We start from the raw sequence: 23,310 nt of genomic DNA, 5'->3' as shown, positions 1-23,310 counted from the left end.
TGGGCAACACTTCATTGCATTTAAATGTGCTATAAACTGACTTGACCTTCTTGAATGCTGTGCTGATGTTGGTAGTCAAAGAGAGATCTTAAGATATGTGCAAACTCAGAAACCTGAAAGCAGGATCCTTTCCACACAGTTCCCACAGATGTGTTCTTCTTTTTAATAGTAGCAGTGGTATAATTATTCATATTATTAACATTAACATTATTATTTTCAGATACCACTGGCAACCAGAAGAGCTCACTGACCATGGTGCAGACTAAGTGCTTTGACAAGGCTGGTGAGGAGAGAATGAGAGGTCTGCCACTCAAATTCATTTAGCACATTACTGAAATTCAGGGCTAATTCTCCCTTTCTCTCTCAAGATCTGGGTGTCTGAGGCAATATTTTGGCAGAAAAAATAAAGTTTATAGTCATAATGTTTATTCTCACATCTCAGCTAGGGTTCTGACTCTCACCCAAAATTAGGTCAAGTGTAACCACATCAGATCTGGTGTATTGGTAAAAACAGGAAACTTCATCTGGAGAGCACTTTCAAAAACAGCATCTCTTTGATCATAACAGCAGCATAACAACAACATTAACAACCTTTTATTTATTTTGACCTTTTCTTAAAGTGACAAAGTGCTGACCACCAATGAGACTTAAAAAACAACATTAAAGAAATAAGAATTACATTGCACGATACAAAGCCAACATGCAAGGAGAATAACACAACTGAAGAAGACACTTTTGCAGTGAATCTGTGGCATTCACTGCAAAAGCTACTACTTCAGTGTGAAGTCAATTTGATCAATTATTAACATAACATAGACATAGATTAACCAAAAAGATAATCACAGAAATGCTAAAATGGGCAAAATGGAAAAAAAAAAAAAAAAAAAGATCATAAAGATATGCTGTCAGCCTGATTATAAAATAAAAAAGACCATAAATTCTACATCACAACAGATATTGAATGCATACATCTCCAGCATGGCTACATAAATTTCATACTGAGAATCAAGAGAAAGTACTGTTTTTTTGTTTTGTTTTGTTTTTTTTTTTGTTTTTCATAGTGCAAATTAGCTAACTGGTGAACTTAAGTGGTAAAGGAGGGTCTCTGGTCAAAACTTTTGCTCTTCATTTATGACTTCTATGATGTTGGAAGGTACAGGTTACCACTTCACTACATACACTTCATTTTGGTCAGCTGGGAAACTGGAATGCCTGCCACTGTAAGCTCACTAGCTGAAGTTGGGAAGCACATATGGCTAGATTGCAAATTGAAAGCAATAGCTTTTTTGGTTATATCAGAGCCCTATGGGTGCCTCCTCCCTCACCTCTTATGTTTTTCACCAGACTTTGTTCTGTTTGTTAAACTGTGATTCCTTAACTCCAGCTAATGAGGTTAATTTTACTAATCCGATTATTTCTGCCACTTGCCTTCAGGAAAGGTTTACATTAAAACTCCAACCTGCAACTTTTCAGCCATCAGGCATCGTCAGTGGCTTGTAGGTTCAGAGACTGCCCTGCTGCCAAAGTTTTAGAAAAGATTGAACATATATAGGCTGGCTACCTGCATAAATGGCTAATAGAGTGTTCAGTCTGACTAGATATGGTCAAAATTGACAACGTTTGGCTGGTGGAGCAATAAAATGTATAAAATGTCAACGTGGATTGTGGTTTATTTAAATTTATGGCATAAGGGCGACAAACTGGTGATGTTTGATGACACAGATCAGAGGTTATGTGTTCTTGGCGCTGACCAGAAGGATCTGGATGTTTCTTCTTTTCATCTCTCTGGACATCTGACACCATGTGCATGGTGTGCAGCAGGTGGCACACACACAGTCCCTCAACATGGTGCCCTGGAGACAAATGCAGTAATATTAATAAAAAAAAATATATATACATAGACTGACAGGCTGGATCTAACTTGGGTGTTGTATTATTCTTGATACACTCAGACAGGTCCACATGTAGCCTCATACTGAAACTACAACTCATCTAAAGTCACTTATGTGGTTATGAAATACAAGAGCATGTCTTATGGTGAGCTCCAGTGCTAGTGGAAAGGGAGTAATTTTGTCTAGAGCGCCAACACAGGTAAAGCCGGCACTGCCTGTAACAGTCCAGGGGATGAATCCTCCCTACACCTGGTAGGATTCTGCAGTAAAACCATCAGGTCAGTGGCTTTGTTCACTTTGAATACTGTTATTGGCTGTTCCAATGTATTATTTTCTTCCTCAGATAAAAAAAAAAAAAAAAAAAAAAGAAGAAGATTGATAGTTCTTAAGAATTCTTGTATAGACTCAAGTTTGTCATCACTGTCAGACTTGTAAAGGCTGAAGGTTGAAAAGGATTTAAGAAACAAAAATTAACTCTATTCCATTCCTTTGCTACAAGACAGACAGACAGGCAGACAGAGAGAGGGAGAGAGAGAGAGAGAGAGAGAGAGAGAGAGAGAGAGAGAGATCCTCTTGTATATATATCTTAACAATTATCTCGCTACTCTTATTTTGCTATTCTGACTTTTATCTTTTTGTTATTGGTCTTTTTGGGGGTGGAGGGAGGGGTGGGGACTAATTTTATTGTTTTACTGTGTGAAATACTTTGTGTTACATGTATTCGTATGAAAAGTGTTATACAATTAATACATAATCTACATAGATAGATATAGATATCTAGATAGATAGATAGATAGATAGATAGATAAATAGATAGATACACACATCTATCTATCAATCTAGATAGATAGATAGATAGATAGATAGATAGATACTTTATTCATCCCGAAGGAAATTCACAGTTTTCAACAGTATCCACAGATTACAAGATTAAATAAATAAAAAATAAAGAATAAAAGATGACACTCGAGATCTAAGTACCCAATGTGCAAAAAACCGTGTGCATAGATGTATACAATGTGCATAGATGTGGGCAATGTGCAAATTTACAGTATAAACAGATGTTAAATACCAGCAAGCAATATATACACTATAAAGAAGGAATATATATAAAAATAGAAATATGAACAATTTAAACAGCAGAGAAAAACAGATAGATAGATAGATAGATAGATAGATAGATAGATAGATAGATAGATAGATATAAATATTTGGGCATAAAGTGTGTGTGCAGTGCAGTACATGGATTGAAAAAAAAAAAAAAAAAAACACCATTATGGTCTTATGGGCTTACCTTGATGCCATAGCGTTCACGCATGGAGACCCTCATTGTCATGGTGACGGGTGGGATACAACCAAAAATGTCCAGCAGGGGGAGGCAGAGACACTGGCCGTACTCCTTGGAGATTTTACAGGCAAAGCAGGGACAGCACCAGAATGCAAAACAGCCTTCCAGTAAAGAAACACACACACACACACACACACACACACACACACACACACACACAGAGAGAGAGTACTGATTAGGTAGATGAATAATAACGCTGTGCTATGTTGGTTTAACACGTCCTCGTTGACTTTCCCTCTGAGAATCCTCGCCGCGTCATTCCACGTGTCTGAAAAACTCAAATGAACTTTGTGAGCTTTGGGGCTGAGGGAGTGAATCAACAATAACAGTCACTCCAGAAGTGTATATTAACCATAATGCATTGCAGGGGCTTTTTTTGGAAACTGCAGCAAGGGCCAATGAGGTAAGCTTCTGACCTGAACGTTACCAAGCAGGGACAGCGATATCTCTCTACTGTTACTTTAAGCATTTATTATTTAATATTCTGTTTTTATTTATAAGACATTATGTACCAATATTTAACATGTATGTTAATGACACACTGCAACAGATTTAACTTGAAACTAATTTCCATTTGCAGACCCCCGGCAGGTTATAGTAAAGATGTACAATCTGAAGTTATAAATATGCAGTAGCATAAAATATATAATATATCTCACAAAGAAATCTACCACAGATGCAACACAGAGAATCTCGATATGGTACTGACAAATTAAACAAGAAAGAAATTTGTCAAATTAAAATAACGCTGTGTAATTTCATTTTAAGCCATATTTTGAAATTTAGCTTTAAAACTGCTGCAGTAAGCGCAGCTTTTCATATTAGCTGGACATGTGGTTCATTGCTTGGTGTTGTTTGTAGAGAATGCCCAGTGGCCACATGCAGGGTGCTAAAAGGGTACAGGGCAATTTCCAGCAGAGGAAGCTGAAGCAGATCTAATGGAGCTCTCCACTCCTGAAGAAACCGCATGGCAGAGCAGGGGCTAAGTTACTGTATGCATGGTTTGTAAACAAGATTGGTCCAAAGTTGTAGCACTATAGGAAAAAATGGGAGATAATCATGGTACTTCACTGTACATAACTATCCCAGTAGGCAGCTCCCATTTATGAATCTGAAGCAGAAAAATGGTTACAAAACAGGCTGCCTGCTTTCCAAAAATAAATAAATAAATAAATAAATAAATAAATAAAAAGATTAAAAAAGAAAAAGAAAAAAGAAAGATAACATAAGAAAGAGAAAAGATGAAAAAACAAACAAACAAACAAACAAAAAACATGTCTAATATATGAGTACAAATACATAGGCATTCAACTTTATCTCCAGAAACTTACATTCAGGCACATCATCACAGCAGTCACATATTCCTGATCCCCATTCGTCAGAGTCTCTGGCCTCCAGCACCGGCTCAGGCTGCTTGATGACCAGCTTGGAAGACATGGTGCTTTCTACTGTAGGATTCAGAGGCCACCACACATGCCAGTTACAGGTATGAGATTATATCTTATTCCAACATGTTTGAATGTTTATTATAAAGATTTTTTGGTGCACAAATAGACTTGATGCATATGCGAAAAAAAAAAAAAAAAAAAAAAAATCTTGTATGGGACTACATTATATTGAGAAGTATTTCTATTTTTTTTTTTTTTTTTTTTTTTTTTTTTTTGGTCCTCCCTATTTATATACATGAGTAGGGCAGAATATTGGAAACAGCTGTCAGTAAACTGCAGTCCAGTCCAACAGCAGCACTAACTATGAGCTCAATGCCAAACATAGAAGTGAATGAATTTTTATAATCGTATTTATTTTAATGTATCTTAGGCTCAACCAGTGTATTTGCAGTGCTAAGGACTCATGCACTTTTTAAGCACAAGGGGGGCGATGCAATATAATGACTGGTGCGAAGTCAGGCACGGACCAGTTATGTCTTGTGTGTTTCTTTTTCTGTGTTTTTAATTGTTGCTCTGAGTGTGATGTATTGTACTCGCAGCTGAGGTACTGGAGTCCACGACAAATTTCCCCTGGGACAATAAAGTAATTTCTGATTTCTGATTTCTGATTTCTGAACACCTCTATTACTGTATTGTATTGGACTGTATTAGATTGTATACGTGTACCTAAAAAAGTGAACACTGAGTGCATATATATCTACTTCTATCAGTTTATCTATTTATTATTATTTTATAGACCTTTACAAACAAAATTGAGAAAAAAAAAAAAAAAAAAAACACCATAATAATGTCATCAACATTATCTGGTGAAAACTGCCTAATTCCAGTTTTGGTGATTTTCATATTGCTGCTTCAGTTCAAGGATGACGTGGTTCTCTATCGGCGAAGAACACTTTTGGTTTTGGTTTTGTGAAACCTTTCCAAAACTGGAAAATGTGCAGCTGACGAACTTAAAAAAAAAAGAAGAGGAAGAAGACGAAGAAGAAGCAGACTGTTTTTCCTGAAACGTCAACATTTTGGAGTTTTCCACCAGACAACAGCAAAGCCCAAAATCTCTTTTTACTGTAAAGTTTCTGAGTAACAAGAAAAGCACTATACAATGTCTTACTATAGTTATTAAAAAAAAAAAAAAAAAAAAAAAGTTCTGCTCTAAGGGCTGATAAAAATAATAAAATCTTACCTGTGTGTAAGAGTTGTGGTGCTGACGCTGTGTGTTAGTGAGATCAAATATAGCTTCAAAGTTCCAAAGAATACAATGCCTTTGCACAAACTAGCCAAACCCGTTTGCCCTGTGCTGCTTTAACATCACTTTGGTATTGTTGCTTGTAACCAAAACAGTCAAAAGCACAGTGAGGCTATGACATAATCACTACCAAACAACATGTCAGTCTGTCCAAAAAAAAAAAAAAAATGCAGCACCATTCCAATCAGTAGCCGAGCAGAGCTGAAACATCATGGAAGGAATTATCCCGTTCAGAAAACAATGTACAGTGTTTTCCTGTAAGCCATCAGCCAATCCTATTTCATCTTTGCTCTAAAAAGACATTGTGTTTTATGTTCCTTTTGAAAGACAAAAAACCCCCAAGTTACCATCAATCATCCAGGTTACCCCCTCAGGCTAAGGGGTGTGAACTTCTTCTATTCAGCTGTGGGTTTACATGTACACCTTTTATAGTGCCTGCACAAGTAGGAAGTAATTTGTCTCTTCTTTCTTTCTGTCAGAATGTGCCAGTTTTGAATCAAGCACTTCACTCTGATATTTGACGGCTTTGCAAACAAACTAGACAAAGAAACAAAAGTCAGAGTTAAATGAAGTGATTAATGAGCAGGGAGTTAAAGTGAACTCATCCTCAGGCTCTGCCCTGCCCTGCCCTGCCCTGCATTCCTGTCCACAGAATGCCACAGAAGCTACTTGCCTGAAGTGTCTCTATTGCAGCACTATAACTCACACATCATGGAGGAAGTATCTACCAGAAACTCAACTGGCATGTCATAATTTCCATGGGCCTCCCTTGCTGTATCATACCACACACATAATAGTGCTGTAGTGATATTTTTAGAAACGGGGCTCTCACCTCAGCCCACAATGTCAAATCTGTCAGCAGATCAAATAATTTCTTTTTTTTTTTTTTTTTTTTTTTTTTTTTTTAAATTTGTGATGAAGCCGTGTCAAAGACAAATTTCTGTTTTTATTGAAGAACAGACAATAAAGTTTCTATTCTATTCTATTCTAAGCATTTTTTTTCCTGTAGGTGACCCTATAGAGAGATGAGGCTGAACCATGGCCATTGACTGAGGCAGATAAAAAGAGTATAATACAGTGTAATACATCGGGGGCAGTGCGGAGAACCTGCTCAACAAGGCAGACTACATGACAGTCATTGGGGCTAATTACTATTAAATGGTCACTACATTTGATTCCAAATATTTAACTGGATTTAATTCATTAAACACATAGAAATGTATGTAAATCTTAAAAAATTACTAACTGTTCTAACCGGATTGCTCTACTTTTACGTTACACATTTTAGCTTACTATCCCCTTAAAAATACACAAATAGATGAATAAATCAATCTAAATATATCTTATTTTATTTTATTTTATGATACAGATCTCCATCTAGAACAATCAATTATTAATACAGATCAGGCAGGTTTCCCATGCTTTCTGACCCAGATAGAGTGCTCGCATGAGCCAGCACTAACCAAGCATGTTGGGTCAGATGTACTATGACACACACACACACACACACACATTCACACACAGTATCTGGCACACATGTGTATTGTGAACCTTGACCTAGAGACTTCAGAGTGCTGGGTAACACGTGAGAGGCAGATTATGAGGCCTGTTCAAAGAATTTAGTAAAAAACTAAAATAGCTGAAATAGTTTAGTGTCTAGGATTATGATGGTCTCAAGCTCTAGTCTGGACCTCCACAAGGCAACATGTCTGTGCAAGTGCTCACAGACATTACTGTAGACACAAATATGATCTGCACACATCCACACACATTCAACAAGTCAAGCTAAAAGGAAAGAAAATAGAGCTACAGGCAACATAAAACAAATTCTGATGCAACACAGGCATTAACAAGTGTTTTGCTGAGAAGTAGCACTGATTGGGTATTGAAAATTACAATGTAAAATTATTAAAATGTAAAATATTTAAGGATTATGATTTAGAGTAGATGTTCTTGTTTTTCTTTCTTTTGCATTGCTTTTTTATGGATTGCAGCAAAATTAAGCCTTGGCTTCAGCCTAATCCTTTCTCAGGCATTGATTTTGTGAAATGCATTGTGTGAAATGGATTGGTGTAAACATGTATAACAATGTCTTGTCAGATGTATATTCACACAAGATTTTGTTCCTTATAATGTCTGAACAAAAATAAGCTATTCATTCATTCAAAATTAAATTGAGTGCACTGAATTGCACATAGTCAATAAGTTTCTGAACTCTGCTCCGTTTTATCAAGAACTGTTTGTTCTGTATGTCGTGCACTCACACACACACACACACACACACACACACACACACACACACACACACATACACACACACACACACACACACACACTTCGTCAGTGTCCCCCAGTTGTTCTGCTCCATCCACAGCAGATAAACCTGTTGCACTCAGGCAGTCAATGATTGATCAGAGCAAACAGAGCCAGCAGGAGCTCTGCACACTCATCCATTGTCAGTGGCAAATTTTCAGGAAATTTTGTCCAGTGCATACAATTTTTCCCAGTAAACATTTCACAGATCATTGCCTTACCAGGGGCATGCATTTCCAACACTGACCCAAAAAGTGCAACAATTGCCTTGAATACAGCACAGTGAAAATAAATTAAAGGCACACTCTGCTTATTGTTATTAAGGATTTCAGGATGAAACAGAAATGAAATTGATTGCAAGGGTTCGGCAGCCATAAGCTTTTGCTTCAGCCGAAAACCCTTTTCGACCAGCCATATTCATTCTCTTTAGTTCTTTAATTATGTTTAATTTATTGTGCTGTGCTGTGAAAATAAACATATTCATTCATTCATTCATTCATTCAAATTGTCATGGGTTGATTGGAGTGAAGACTGTTTTGACTCAAAAACCGTGGAATAAGCACAAAATCTGAGTCTCCCTTATGTCTCCTTGAAAATCTTTTGAGTCTTGTTACTAAACAGTCTGAAATGTTGCATGGAGCTCCTTGAAAATAGCTTTTGAAAAAAGTTTCAAAGTGATGTCAGTACGATGTTTAGGTTGTGATTTTATTTATTTATTTATTTATTTATTTATTTATTTTAAATGCAGCTAGCTGTTATGTTACAGTGACAGCACACATCTCTGTATGTATGTCGTACTAGATTGAGAACTGATGTGTTGTGCTCTCCATGCTTCAAACTCCACTGCTTGTTAAGTCGTTGCTGCAAAACCTCTCACCTCAGCGAGTGAGCAACCTGCTGCAAGTCACTGGTTATAGACGTTAGCCCAGTCGGACCACCATGCTGTGTCAGTGTAACGGAAAGTGAATCATATTTGATACATGAGTTTCTGAGACCTCTGCATGATTGGTGTGACGAAAACTTTTTCGTGAAAAATCTGATGTATATTATCCAATACATGTTTTCTGCCCCCTGGTGGATTATCTCTGCACTGCAGCACCAGAGACATCCAAAGTGGATGCTGGTAATTGGTGAGCCAGTTGTAGTTTTGCATGGATATTTTTTCCAATTTTAAAACAAAGTTAATGTGATGTGATGTAGGCCAGATGTAGCTTCAGTGGAGCAGATAGAAAAGATGTGTGACATTGTCATACAATATGGAAAAAAGTGTGTCATGTTTGAAATTACTTGAGGAAAAAAAAAAAAAGGAAACTCAGAATTTAAGAGGTTAAAATATTATCTTCTGCATATTTTCATTTGTCAAAAAAACATGCATTGCAAAATAAACTCTGGATGTATCAAATAATATTACAAAGCAAAACTTATATATGGTAATTGTTATTTATTTATTTTAAATTTGTCAGAAGGGTCAATAAACACTGTAGTTTGCAAGAATTCAGATTTTTACTTAATGGCTCAGGCTTTAAAGTGTTAACTTGAATGGAAAAGCCTATTCTACTCCACATACACACGCATGTGCACACATACACACACATCTTATGTACATATTTCTGCATGTTTTCATATATATGCATGTGTATATGTACTTTTATATACATGTGTGCATTTAGAATTTGACTATTCTGTTGACTATTTGTCTAAAGCTCATGAAGTTTTGTATCTTGCTCTGGTAATATGAGGGTTTTTCTAATCTTGCCAATAAAGCAGATTGTGAATTGAGAGAGAAAGCGATAGTGCTTGCTGAAAATGTGAAAGCGTGACCTAGTATTGTATTTCATGTGTACCGGATGTCGTTTTGTTGTCTTGATCAACATCAGCTATTAGGTTTTCCTTTTGGAGGAGACCTTTTAACACACACACACACACAAACACAAAAAGAGAGAGAGAGCGAGAGGGCGAGAGAGAGCGAGAGAGAGCAAGAGAGCGAGTAGCAGTTGAGCAGCCGGCAGTCCAGCTGAGCCGAGGAGAGAGAAACGAGGGAGAGATCTGCCTCCATCCACTGTTCATCACACAGGGAGCTAAGGTAATATTTTCCATCCAGCATTTACTTCATATAGAGCCAATGGATTGTTTACCATGTGCTTTTATGTATACAGTATGTAAATGTATGTGCATGCATTTTATCTATCTATCTATCTATCTATCTATCTATCTATCTGTAGATAAAGGACAGAGATGATGTGCTTCACTATTTGGAGCTGACCACATGTAGTTAAGAGCTGGACATTTGCACTGGTGAATATTATTTATATTAACTATCTACGGTGCCTAGGATTATGTAAATTCCATAATCACTGTTGTTGTTGTTGTTTTTAATTTAGCTATTTAAAAAAAAAATCCTCTTGCTCTGCTTGCTGAAGTTTATCTGGGGCTGAGGTGAGGGCAATGAGGGCAAAGAGAGAAGTCTCAACTCCACTGAATGTAATCTTTGCTCTGGTAAATAGCCAATTGCTGCAACCTAATTCCAGATTTAGTGATTTTCAGGACTGAAGTTTACCCTCGTCCTTCGTAAGCAGCACACATTTCATGAGGCCTGGAAATGCAATCGACATTCATAACAACCTTTCAAAATTCATAGCGTCGATTTGAAATGAAGGTTTCCATCTTGACCTCTTAAATACCTATTTTCCCTTAAAGTTCCTTCAAGTTTCTTTTTCCCATATTGTATGAGAGCATCACATACATATTCTGTTTCTGTTCAGTGCTTCACTGATGCTACTTCAAACTTACATTGTGTGAAATATTCAAACCCAAAGCCACACTGGCTGCACTGTTAAATCAAATGCAAATATCCGGATTTGTTGTTTATCACTGTATACACAGTTCCCAGTAATTCAGCGAGACATTTTTGGCATCTTAGGAATCCTTGGGATCACAATTCAAATAAAGTTGTGTGGGTTCGGATAACACTTGATTATGCAGCATGTATTTGTACAGATGAACCCACTGATGAGACTTGCGGGGTTGAGATGCTGAATTCCTGAAGCAGCAGCTTACACTGATACAGTGTATGCAGATGCAGATTTTTATACAGTTATTACAAAGTCAACAAAGAGCTTAATTTCCTAATAAGAGAAGCGATAAGCAGGTGAGACAGCCAGTGAAATGAAGAGGAGGAATCCAGGTTACATGGAGGGCAAATCTAAATTCACACAGAAAACTGAACTCCCATCTGAAAATCTAACCTGAAAACTTGAAAACTACACTGAAGCAGTAGGGTTTTAGCAGAGGTGCTGTACAAGAATTGGATTTCAGACTGAACTGTAGGAATGATTTTGTGATGAAAAAAGAAAACTCATTCTCTGTGTTTTTATTCATTTTCGGACCCATGGGTGATTGAGGTTTACAGCTTCTCGACAGGGAATTTGCCTTTCCTCTGCAGGCTTTGTATTGTACTGCATTGTACTGTATTCTATTCTGTTCTATGCTGATTCATCGTTTAGCGTTATTAAATGTTAAATTGCATAGTATTGTGTCACCATGAATTGTATGTAGGCTGGTGTAGTGTAAGAGGGAGGAGGTTGTTTACCTCACTCAAAGACATCCTGCACAGTGACTGTGTGTGTGTGTGTGTGTGTGTGTGTGTGTAAGTGTTTGTGTGGTGTGTGTAGGGGGTGGTGATAAGTGGGTGGATTTCATTTACACGTTTGCCACTCTGTGTGTTTAGCTGAGTGTGTTTGGATGGAAGTGGGTGGATTTAATGTGTGTGTGTCTGTGTGAGCATGTCAGTGCTCTCCAGCTGCGGTGGCAGCTCTCCTTGGGCACTGATGAGAGAGAAGGTTACCATGGTAACCACGTGGCTCGGCAGTGTATTTTCCCCTTGCATCCAAAACACTGCTGCACATATATGTGTGCGCAAACACATGCACATGTGCACGCAAGCACACACACATACACACACACACACACACACACACACTTTCTTCACTCTGCAATCTGCTCAGTCTCTCTCCTTTTTCTGTTTCTCTCTCAACTGTTCAGTCAATCCATCATCCTTGTTTTCCTTCACTTTCTTTCCTCCTCTCCTCCTCCTCTCCTTTTCTGGCTGACAATTCTATGTCACAGTTTGTGTTTTTCAGTTGCTAAGTGAACATGTGTGTGTTTGCCACGTCCTGCCTCTCCTTCCCCAGGCATGCGTCCTCGCTACCGGCTGCTGGCCAAGAGAGTCCTCCCCACCATTAGAGAGGAACTGGTCCACGATATGAACCAAGCCCACGTTGCTCCTCATTGCCCCCCAGCTCCCCAGCAGCAGATTGAATCTCATCATCCCACCAACGCTCAGCTCTGTCCCCAAACTCAGGTGATGACAGCAACTGATGAAGTTTTATTCCATTTGTGTTTGTTTTCTCTCTCTTCTCTATTGACATTAACTCTATTCTTCTTCTTCTTCTTCTTCTTCTTCTTCTTCTTCTTCTTCTTCATCTTCTTCTTCTTCCCGCACCTTTCCACCCAGGACTACCTGCTCTCCATCTGCCAGCTTGCACGCCCAGCTTTCTCCTACAGCGAAGCCGACTGGGATGCTCAGAGCCTGGGCCTGGCTGCCGCTGTGAGGGCATCCAGAGCCAAAGAGCAGCACACTTTACTGTTGTCAAAACCTCAGCAGCCACAGGTTAGCCTGGTTTGTTCATTTGAACAAAATGATTATCATCATCATTGTAACACTCTTGGGGCACAGAGATATTACATTTTCTAGGCACTGTACACGTATCTTTGACCCTTAGATTTTACTGTGGCTCCAACCACTTGATGATCTTTTATTACATCTTTTAGATAATGAGAGTTTATGTCCCAACATAGCATCCTGAAATATGGTGACTTATGGAAGCAAGTCATCATGATCTAATATGATCTGATCCAGTTTAACATAATCCGATTTTACCTGATATAATCTGATCTAATGTAATCTGATTTCTAATGCTTTAATTTGTAGGTACTTCAGGGCAACTACAAAGATCTGTTACCCCAAAACAATAGTTCCTGCCCAACTGAAGCGGACAAGGAGACTCGGGACAGCAGTGGGATGGAGGACACCAGTAACCCAGAGACTACGGCTCCTGTCCAGGGCAGAGCCTCAGCCAAGCCTGGGCCTTTTGTCTCCGACCCCCTGGAGGAACTTTATGGCCGAGCAGACTCTTTCCTCACTGCAGCCCGGCTCGCCCGTGGAGGGTGGAGGGATGAAGTGAAGGAGAGGGGACAGAGGGAGGGAGGAAGAGAGACAGGACAATCATCACATTCTCTGCCTCACTCCTCTGAGGGCTGCTCAGCACCCCACCAGTCCCTCTCACATCCAGAGGGACCTCAGGGGCCTCGCCGGCCTGAGGTTTGCCTTAAAGACTCCTGTGGCAGTCAGTCTCCTGTCCAGAACTCTCCAACAGCTCTACAGAGTTCCTGTACCGCTGGAGCACTCACTCACAGGCTGCTGCTGCGGGCTCGCTTAGACAGCACTTCTGGTGGAGGGATAGAGGGCTGCAAGCTATTAATGCGTCAAGGGATACGTGGGGGAAAAGAGACGGGCTGTGAAAGAAAGATATATAAAGAAAAGCATGCAGCTGAAGGCAGACAGACAACTGAGCAGTCAGATGGTGCAAGACAGACAGGTCTTGGCAGTCAGACAGGTGAAGTGTTTGTGCTGGTGTCTGGCTGTCGTAGCACATGGAGACAATCCAGAAGATTTAAAGCCCCAGTGCTGCCAGTCATTGCTGAGATGTGAGTGTTCCAGCTGCATTCATGCGAGGCCTGCAATGCTATAAAGTGGATGCTAACTTGTAAGCTGCATCCAGCATGCCAGCATAAATCAAGCTAGCTCAGATTTCAAATAAAGGTTACGTTCACATGCACAGAAAGTTCCATTCTAAAATGACCCAGTATAGATCGGCTCATGTAAATGTCTTAACTGGGTTGTAATAACGGGGTTAAATCCAAACTCTGCAAGAAACGTGGTTAAATATCTTGGTCTGATCTGATAAGAAATGACTTACTGTGGCATGGAAAGCGGTATATCTTATGGTCCAACATAGCGTAAATGTAATGTAAAGCACAAATGTGAAAAACGTGATGGCACCTACATTGGATTAGATTTTATACTTCTGCACTAGATGTGCTTGTTGAATTCCTGCACACAGATGCCCCCCTATGATCAGCCAATCAGAGTGTGTGAACTTGTGTAGGCTTGTCACCAAGTTGAGATTCCTGGGCAGGTATGTGGTGCCTATACCGATACCCTTTCAACCCCAAACACATCTCAACTCAAAAAATATAAATTTACATACAGCATTAGGGTTAGTTTTGCTGTTTGCCCTCTGCACAAACTTAGGCACAGCATTGTCAACATTCATAATTGTATATCTTCCATGTATTAGAAATAAGGTCAAATAAGTTATTTATTTATTTTGTTTAAGAATCTTGTCACTTTTTTGGTGGTGGATGTCTGTTTGTGGGTGGGAGAGCTCAGGTAGACAGGAATATACTGTTAACTGATTTACTGGTTGCAGCAGGGAGACTCAGTTGCAGGGTATCAACAGTTCATGTGAACAGCTTAACCTGAATATGCGCAAATCTGCTATTGTACTTCACTAACCAAGTCTGCAAGGGCCCACGTGGACCTGTACTCGTGCAGGCAAAAACTGCCGCTATGGTATGCCAAAGCAATGTCCACGTGTGGGGCGCGTCCTCCAAGCAAACTCCAGAAAGTAGTATCAACAGAACCACTACATGTGTGTGGTGTCTGCAGCTTTCTGTGTACGCATCCACTCTGCAGTTGAATAATACCAGAAGTGTGGCCAACAACTGGTTTGTTCTGTGCATATAAACATAGCCATTGTTAGGTAAAGGGACTGTAATTCTATAACAGGGTATGAGCAGATAATGGACAAAATAATCCTATAGACATTAAATACAGAACACTACAAGGCTCAGATTGATTGATAACTGAACCATGTTGTTTTTTTCCCTTTTCTTTTCTTTTTTTTCTGTTAGGGAAAACAAAACAAAAATGGATTAATGTGGATTCCATCACAAATCCACTGAGCACTGAGTTGACTTCTGCTCCTCGGGGCTTTCACAATGGGTCAATTTTACCCAGTCTCTTCTCTCTAGACAGACTTGCAATTCCTGGGTCTATAATGCTGATGCAAAGCCACCTCACTATAGACCTAAAAAGTATTCAAATAGTAATCAGAATATGTGACATTTGTAAAGATTTAAATAATAATAATAATAATAATAATAATAATAATAATAATAATGGTAATAATAATAAATACATAAAAAATAATTAAAAAAAAACTGTCATAGGAAAATTAGCATATGTGCTCTCTATTGGAGACATAAATGAAGCAGCCTTCATCAATACACAGGATATGATGTAGTTCTCCAAAAAAAAAAAAAAAAAAAAAAAAAAAAAAAAAAGACATGGCTAACAGCACATATAGCACCTACAGGAAATAAATATAGCAGGGAGAAACATTGTCTTGGATGTTTGAAAACTTTGTGGGTGTGCAAAAACTATTTTAGTAAATCAGAGTGTAGTAAATAGTAAATAGTAAATTAGCTGATGGTCTTACACAAATGGCATCCATGCATCTTTGGGCTATGTGTCTTCAGAGTGTACATATATGACAAAGATGTGCTTGACAAAAAAAGTTAAGACCCGCAGAGACACAGAAAAGCCTCAGATGACTGTCGCAGTGCAACATACTCATGTATTACCTAGGATGTTACAGAACTCTGTAGAGCTACGTTCATTGATAATGTGCCCTCAAATCAGGCTATGCCCACACTAAGCTGAGTACATTAAAAAAAAAAAGAAAAAAAAAAAAGATTTTTGTCTTTTGCTGTCCGTATGCAGTGGCTGTTGTTAAAAGTTTCTTGTCCACACTGACCCTTTTTCCACCTGGCATTAACATCCGTCCTGAGGGATCTGATCACAAGCTGCCACCTCTAGGTAGAGGTGTAAACAGCAGCAATACGTCCTCAATACATGCTGAGATCCACTCACTCAGGACACATTCGGAGACCTGAGACACTTTTGTCTGTATCACATTTGAGGTGTAAACACACATATGTCCCAGGACGCATTGAAGTACTGACATCCTCTGTCTTAAGCACTGGTCCAGCCCAACACCCCTGACCCTGGCCATAATGTCACTTTTCCAACAGAAAAAGTCTGTCTAACTCCGCCCAGCACAGCTGAACTGTCAGCTGATGAGCCAATGGGTCTCTAAAAATTGTATAGTGAATATACAAGGTTTTTCTTCCATATAAAATTCAGAGGCAGCAGCTTTTTTTTTTTTTTTTTAATTTCTTGCCCCAGCACAATTAAACACATTCTCACAGAGATATTACAGGTTGATTTATCCACCTAAGTGAGAACCCTCTCAGACCCACTGGAATAATTCAATAATCTGAGCCTGAGCGTGATCGAGTCGAGCCTGTAACAGATGTGAAATGCGTCTTCAGTGATTGACATCTGTATTAAAATGAGGCTGGAGTGCGCTAAGATGTTTCCTTTTGTTAAATATCTGCTGCCTCTTAAATGCTGTTTTATTTCTATTTTGTGTGGAAGGAGGACTAACAAAGTAAGGATTTCATTTTGCAGTCTCTCTCTCTCTCTCTCTCTCTCTCTCTGAAATGATGCATGGTTTATCTGCATATAGAGCAGGAAAGTGAGATCTGATTACAAGTGGGCAGGCAAGTAGCATGTGGAGACGCATTTTAATGCCAGGTGTGTGCGGACGGACTGACATCTGTCCACTTGTGTTCGGATCACCAAGATGCTTTTTACTACTAGGTGGGAACCGAGCCTCAGTGTCATAATGATGCTGTGACGCATGAATGATTTTATGTTTCTGCCATTTATAGCTGTGGTGTTAGCCCCTGTGAGAAGGGATCTTGGATTAGGTTGTAAGCTAGTGTAGCTACGTGCATGAACCACCAACAGGATGTCTTAATTTTTTAAAAAAGAAAGAAAGCCAGACTTCTTTGTCTGACAATAAAGTGGAACTTCTTTTAAAAGAAAGTAACCAGCACAAGTTGTTGCTAGCTGTCTGTGTTATCACAATCATACAAAAGTATTTTCAAAAATACCCCGTCCATGCCACAATGCTAAAATGACATATTAAAATTCATCCACTTTGCCAGGTGTATTTGAACGTATCTGTTTTTGGCAGTGTACGTCATGTTAGTGTGGACAAAATGGCAAAATAGAGGGAAAAAAAGATGCGTTTTCAAATTTACATGGCTAAGCATGTATAAGGTCTAAGGAATATATGCTGCTTGACTGGATGTGTCATTTTAAAAAATATCTGTGAGTTTGTGTGTCTAAATTTGGAACAACAAAGTGTTACTTTTCGGCACATGCTAACAGCAACATTAACTCAGCATGTTGTCATTCTGAGCAGTTACATATGGATTGTGTGTGGTCCTCTTATCTGCTGTAGACCTACTGGATTACAGCTTTCCATTAAGAGCCTGAGATCACCCTTGGCATCATGGGACAGTACAAACAATTTGTGGATGGTTCTGCATTAATAAACTAATACAATGTAATATGCTGCTAATGAGGACATAATGTCAACTTCAATATGCCAGTAGTGCAATGGTGATCCACTGCATTCTAATGCTTTGACACTGGTTTACACAATAGAACGAGACTTCCTGCTGCCAGAAAGGATGGCAGTGACACCCACCAGAGGCTCTGTACTCTTTATTGTGATTTTGGACATGACTGTAATGTTGCTATGAAGTACAGGGGTGCTAGCACCATGGGTGGAAATCCCAGGGGGCGTGTCACCCCCAATCCTTGGAAAAAGGATATTTGCAAAGCCCCAACCCCCAAAAATTTCTGTCTGCTCTTCTTGGGCTGGTAGTTGAAAAAAATTGTGATTAGCCAGAAACTGATAGGCCAATCTGTGTAGTCTCAGGTTTCATGGGAAACATGCACATTGCTGATGATGAAAATGTTACAACTAGGGGGCGCTTTGGACACCACTATCAGTGCCCACCTTCAAGAATTGCTGAAGGGAAATTGCTCTGTTTCTTGTCCCCTCAAACAAGGAATTGGAATATCCCCCCTTGGCTGGCAGGTCTCTCTCTCATAGAATGCACAAGAACAACCAGATTCACCATTTAGGCTACTCTCATGTACACCCACACACATGATTATAATTTGAAAATGATAATGATACAACCTATATGCATAAACCAGCTAAATAATACACAGAAATATGACATGCTTGAGAAAAACTAAACTATTAACTCTGCAAGTCATAATACATAAAAAGCTCTAGAACATTTCCTATTCATTTCCTTTCGTTTTAATGCATAGCTGAGTCTCCTGGTCACTTGTCCTTGTTTTTGATTACTGTAATTCATCTTCTCATTTGATATTTAAAGCAATCCTTAATTATCCTATTTTTGATGACAAATCACCAAATTTATTTTTACTTTTTTTAGGTTTTGCATTAAAATAATTTTTGTATGACTACCCCAGATTTGACAAAATAAAGGACCCATATTCATTTCTACACTCATGTCTATGTTTTTTCAATACATCATGACAAAACTGCATAGCCAAGGGGTGCTGAACGCAAGCTAAACTAAACTAAAGTGTAGGAGAACAATGCAACTCACTTATTAGGAATTAAATGCAATACATTTACATTTCTCTTGTTTTCTACATAATGTCAAATGAACAGACAACTATGAAAATCTAAGTCTGATGAATTAGTCTCTCTCCTTCCATATGACTGACAGAGTGACTGCATGCCAAAAAGAGAGGGAGAAGTGTATTGCACACACTGACCCGACCCGATATCAAAGCGGGATCAGAAGCTCCCTTCTTCAACTATATCAACGGGTTTAAGATAAATCACAATAATGCCATGCCCATGATTAGTTGTTCACTTCAATGAAAAAGCAGGAGGGGGAAAAAATAGCCATTGCTTTCACATATTCCGTTTTTTCACACTCTCTGTCATGGGAACAACTTAACCAGTCAGGTATGAATAAACAAAGATGAAAAAGAGAGAGGGAGGAGGGGTCACGAAATCTAAATGATAATAAAAAGGGCCGTGATATGTGTAGGTAACGTGGAAAGTGAGTTTAAGGTTTACAAGAGCAAATCAGCCAAAAGCTTGGTCCAAGTACAGCTCCAAAGAAAAAAAAAAAAAAAAAAAAGGAGGCGGACTGCAGAGTTTGGCGCCGCCCAGCGCAGCGCGCGCCCTCCTTCTTCTCTTACGTCCGCACACAGAGCTTAAATCCAGAAGCGTTCGCTCTGGCTTCACACATTCTCTTGTGTTTTGCTATCTAGTAAGCAGAGAAAAATGTCTGGCCGCGGAAAGGGAGGAAAGGGGCTCGGGAAAGGAGGCGCCAAGCGTCACCGCAAAGTTCTCCGTGATAACATCCAGGGCATCACCAAGCCCGCCATCCGCCGCCTGGCTCGCCGTGGCGGCGTCAAGCGTATCTCCGGTCTCATCTACGAGGAGACCCGCGGGGTGCTCAAGGTTTTCCTGGAGAACGTCATCCGCGACGCCGTCACCTACACCGAGCACGCCAAGAGGAAGACCGTCACTGCCATGGACGTGGTGTACGCGCTCAAGAGGCAGGGCCGCACTCTCTACGGCTTCGGAGGCTAAACTGGACCCACTGACACTGGCAAACGACACAAAGGCTCTTTTAAGAGCCACCCACAGTGCATACAAGAGCTGCTTCCTCTTTGTCCGTTCATGCCTGCTTTAGTCGCTGCTGTCAGTAAACGTTCATTACTCTGTCATTTATGATATCACATAAACACGATGTGTGATCTCACGATCAAATTCTACATGCTCCAGTGTCACTCGTGTTAATCCATATTGCTTACAATTTAGAAACTATATTTGGCCTATGTAGGTATTTCAGTCCTGATTCAACAGAAGCAACTGTTTGTAAAGGATTTGTAGCTCATGGTCAAATATGGGTGATCCTTATACAAAACAGTTGTTTCTGTTCCTTATACATCCTACATACTTACACTTCTACAGCATTTATATACGTAGTTTTTATACACTCGTGCACTGTGTGTATACCGCTGCTGTCACTCAGTGTTGCACACTAAGTTTCCCCAATGTGCGATAAATAAAGGCATATGTGCTCCTTTTAGAGGAGAGGGGAAAAAGGTAGGCAGGGAATAATGATCATATCTCCATCCACTGCTTTGTGCTACAGAAACCAAGGCGTGGAGTACTTTTTCCTCTGCGTAAACGTTCTGTTATTGAAATATCAAGAACTGAAGCTATGGATATACTTAACTAAGGATTAGCTGAGGATTATCCTTAAGTGATTTGTCCCCCAAAACTATTAGACAGTTGCATCTTCCAGTACAATATGTTTCAGGCCATCTGGAAGTAGCCTGCTAATTCAGGCCTATGTTTTGTCCTCGTAAGGACAAAACATAGGCGCCAACATTTATGGCGGGACATTTAAAAAATGCCGTTAAATTGGCTGCGGGGAGACGGCAGCCCATTTAGAGGCCACTCACACTGGCAAGTTTGATCCGCGCCCAAGCACGATTGCCCTTAAAATCCGGATTCTTTGACCAGTGTGATCGCTCCGTATCGTGCTTGAATACAGTACACTTCCCCCGCTCTGGCACGGTTGGAGGAGGTGTGCTTCAGCGCGGTACGGGCGCGTACACGAGCACATGCACGGTCACGCACGCAGTGCGCGGACGTAAATCATGCAACTTTCCTCCTGCCTCTGCAAAATTGTTTAATGTGCGCAGCGCGATTACCGGCGAATGGCCGCGTTGCGCAATCAATAATCAACCTTGTTGTCTGTGTCGCTGTCCGTTGTGCTGCTGCAACCGCATATAAACAAAAGTCGGTTTATAATGAAAGTCCAGCAGTCTGTGTGCGGAGATCCGGCAGACCTGGTGCTGGCCGGCACCGGGTCGGCGCCGGCCGTCACTGGCCGCGGCACCGCGCGGTGTGCGGCCACCCGGTCACCCGGTCTGCCGGATCTGACAGGTGCCGCTCCGGCTGTCAGTTGGACGCTTTCTGAAGGAGGAAGTTTCCTCCAAAACTGTCAAGGTAAATAAACATCCCATGTCTGATTAAAAGGACCAAAAACGTTTTTTAATTAAAAGGAAGACATGATGAATGTATTTGAACTATACTGATTTATAATGACGTCGGGCCATGCCTGTTGTCGTATTTCAACGTGATGACGTGCACAGCGGGGGCAATCGTGCTTGGGCGCGTTTGGGAAAAAGGTAATGTGAGTGCAGGCCAGCCGGGGACTGGGGAGGGGGGGATTTTGGCTTTAGCACGATACGGACTCAAACTTGCCAATGTGAGTGGGCCCTTAAACGCGGGTTGTGCGTTCGGCCTTCTCCTTAGGCTGCTTTGAAAGATGGCGCTTAAATAGTATATTATATACACAATATAACAGGTTAAGTTCAGCGCCAAAACTCACGTTTAGTATTTTCCACTCAAGTCTATGGCATTTCTTTGGCATTAAGAATTCAGAGTACAAAACAGTTCTAATATTTCGGGCGAAAGAGAATGCATTAGAAACACATTGGCTAGATTGCCCATACAATCGTCAGTTCAGTATTTTGACGTAACACAACAAGCCATTTGTACGACCCGGTTAACTGAATGGCATCAGTCAGGATTTAGCCTTTGGTATGTGCGCGGCTCTGAAAAGAGCCTTTGGTGTGTTCGGGCGACTGCAGGTCTACTTGGCCTTGGCCGGCTTGTCGGTCTTCTTGGGCAGCAGCACGGCCTGGATGTTGGGCAGCACGCCGCCCTGAGCGATGGTGACTCCGCCCAGCAGCTTGTTGAGCTCCTCGTCGTTGCGGACGGCCAACTGCAAATGACGAGGGATGATGCGGGTCTTCTTGTTGTCGCGAGCGGCGTTCCCGGCCAACTCCAGGATCTCAGCCGTCAGATACTCCAGCACGGCCGCCAAGTACACTGGGGCACCGGCACCCACACGCTCTGCATAGTTGCCTTTGCGCAGCAGCCTGTGTACACGACCCACCGGAAACTGAAGCCCCGCACGAGAAGAGCGAGACTTTGCCTTAGCGCGAGCTTTGCCGCCGGTTTTGCCTCTTCCAGACATCTTCGATACAGCACTCCCAGTTGATAATTAAACAAAGAACGAGTACAGAACTGCGGAGATCCTCGCTCTTAGCTCTGTCCAGCCGTTTTCCCATTGGTCGCCTTAACTTCAGTGTCAGCGTCCAATCACAACAGACTTCCGCCATGCCGGGTTGAGGTTTTTCAAAGTAAAAGAATAATTTGATCATTTTTCTCTCCCTGTGAAATGGAGCGACCTGACGTGCGGCGCCCAACCAGCAGCTGAAACCTCTGCTGTTTGTTTTACGCTAAACACCAATTTGTATCGGTTATAACCCAATAAAACCCAGTGAGCTGTTGTCTGATCTGGCTCTGGAGCCTGTCGTGAATTTCTGCGTTGCATTCAGTGATGTGAACGTGAACTGGTGTCTCCGGTTTTCTCTCTCTTTTGACCGGATGTGGGGTGTGGGGTGGGAGCGGTTGCTGTGGTTTGGGGTTTGGAGGCGCTGTGTAGCGAATGCAAGAGAGCAGGCTGAGCCAACCTGTTGGCTTCATATGGTCAACCCGGAGCTCCGCCTTCAGCCGACTGCCCAAGCATAAAGGCGTGTGTGTCTCAGTCAATTCAGTGTTTTATGGAAATATATAGATGTAAACATTTTCTTTAGCGCAGGCCCCGCCTTAACCATTTTCTCCCAGAGTTTATTTTATTGCCAGTTACAGTGAAACTACGCCATGTCATGCCACAGAAAAGGAAAATACATGAGTGAGACAGTAGCACAGTACAATGATACATGAATACGTTATACATCTAAACGTATAACGGATTTTGTGTGTGCGCGTGTATGTGTGTTTGTGTGTGTGTTCCTGAGTGTGTTGTGGTTCCATGGTGTAATGGTTAGCACTCTGGACTCTGAATCCAGCGATCCGAGTTCAAATCTCGGTGGAACCT

At 40.6% G+C, this 23,310-nt stretch overlaps 3 protein-coding genes and 1 non-coding gene across 6 annotated transcripts; 2 read left to right on the top strand and 2 right to left on the bottom strand.

Moving 5' to 3' along the window:
* Positions 1-601: 601 nt before the first annotated feature.
* LOC115372031 (cornifelin homolog B-like) lies at positions 602-11,878 on the bottom strand. 2 transcript variants are annotated; one of them, XM_030069729.1, is made up of 4 exons: positions 11,862-11,878; positions 4,572-4,688; positions 3,187-3,341; positions 602-1,853 (listed from the first exon to the last, which is right to left on the bottom strand). In XM_030069729.1, the coding sequence occupies exons 2-4, from the start codon at positions 4,675-4,677 to the stop codon at positions 1,731-1,733; spliced, it is 384 nt and encodes a 127-aa protein (XP_029925589.1). In that variant the 5' UTR covers positions 4,678-4,688; positions 11,862-11,878; the 3' UTR covers positions 602-1,730. The 2 variants fall into 2 exon arrangements, with proteins under 2 accessions (XP_029925589.1, XP_029925588.1); XM_030069728.1 differs by lacking the exon at positions 11,862-11,878 and adding an exon at positions 5,869-5,981.
* LOC115372039 (histone H4) lies at positions 3,398-20,112 on the top strand. 2 transcript variants are annotated; one of them, XM_030069737.1, is made up of 3 exons: positions 3,398-3,408; positions 14,009-14,014; positions 19,620-20,112. In XM_030069737.1, the coding sequence occupies exon 3, from the start codon at positions 19,626-19,628 to the stop codon at positions 19,935-19,937; it is 312 nt and encodes a 103-aa protein (XP_029925597.1). In that variant the 5' UTR covers positions 3,398-3,408; positions 14,009-14,014; positions 19,620-19,625; the 3' UTR covers positions 19,938-20,112. The 2 variants fall into 2 exon arrangements, with proteins under 2 accessions (XP_029925597.1, XP_029925598.1); XM_030069738.1 differs by lacking the exon at positions 14,009-14,014 and having other exon boundaries at positions 3,404-3,408.
* A 1,840-nt stretch (positions 20,113-21,952) lies between these two features.
* On the bottom strand, positions 21,953-22,427 carry LOC115372029 (histone H2A-like). Its single transcript, XM_030069726.1, has one exon. The coding sequence runs from the start codon at positions 22,402-22,404 to the stop codon at positions 22,018-22,020; it is 387 nt and encodes a 128-aa protein (XP_029925586.1). The 5' UTR covers positions 22,405-22,427; the 3' UTR covers positions 21,953-22,017.
* Positions 22,428-23,238: 811 nt separating this feature from the next.
* trnaq-cug (transfer RNA glutamine (anticodon CUG)) lies at positions 23,239-23,310 on the top strand. Its single transcript has one exon. It is a non-coding gene; the product is annotated as a tRNA-Gln (tRNA).

The sequence above is a fragment of the Myripristis murdjan genome, chromosome 14, assembly GCF_902150065.1.
Source record: "Myripristis murdjan chromosome 14, fMyrMur1.1, whole genome shotgun sequence".
Taxonomy (NCBI): domain Eukaryota; kingdom Metazoa; phylum Chordata; class Actinopteri; order Holocentriformes; family Holocentridae; genus Myripristis; species Myripristis murdjan.
Note: the sequence above shows the minus strand (reverse complement) of the source record. Positions and strands in the feature narration are given on the sequence as shown.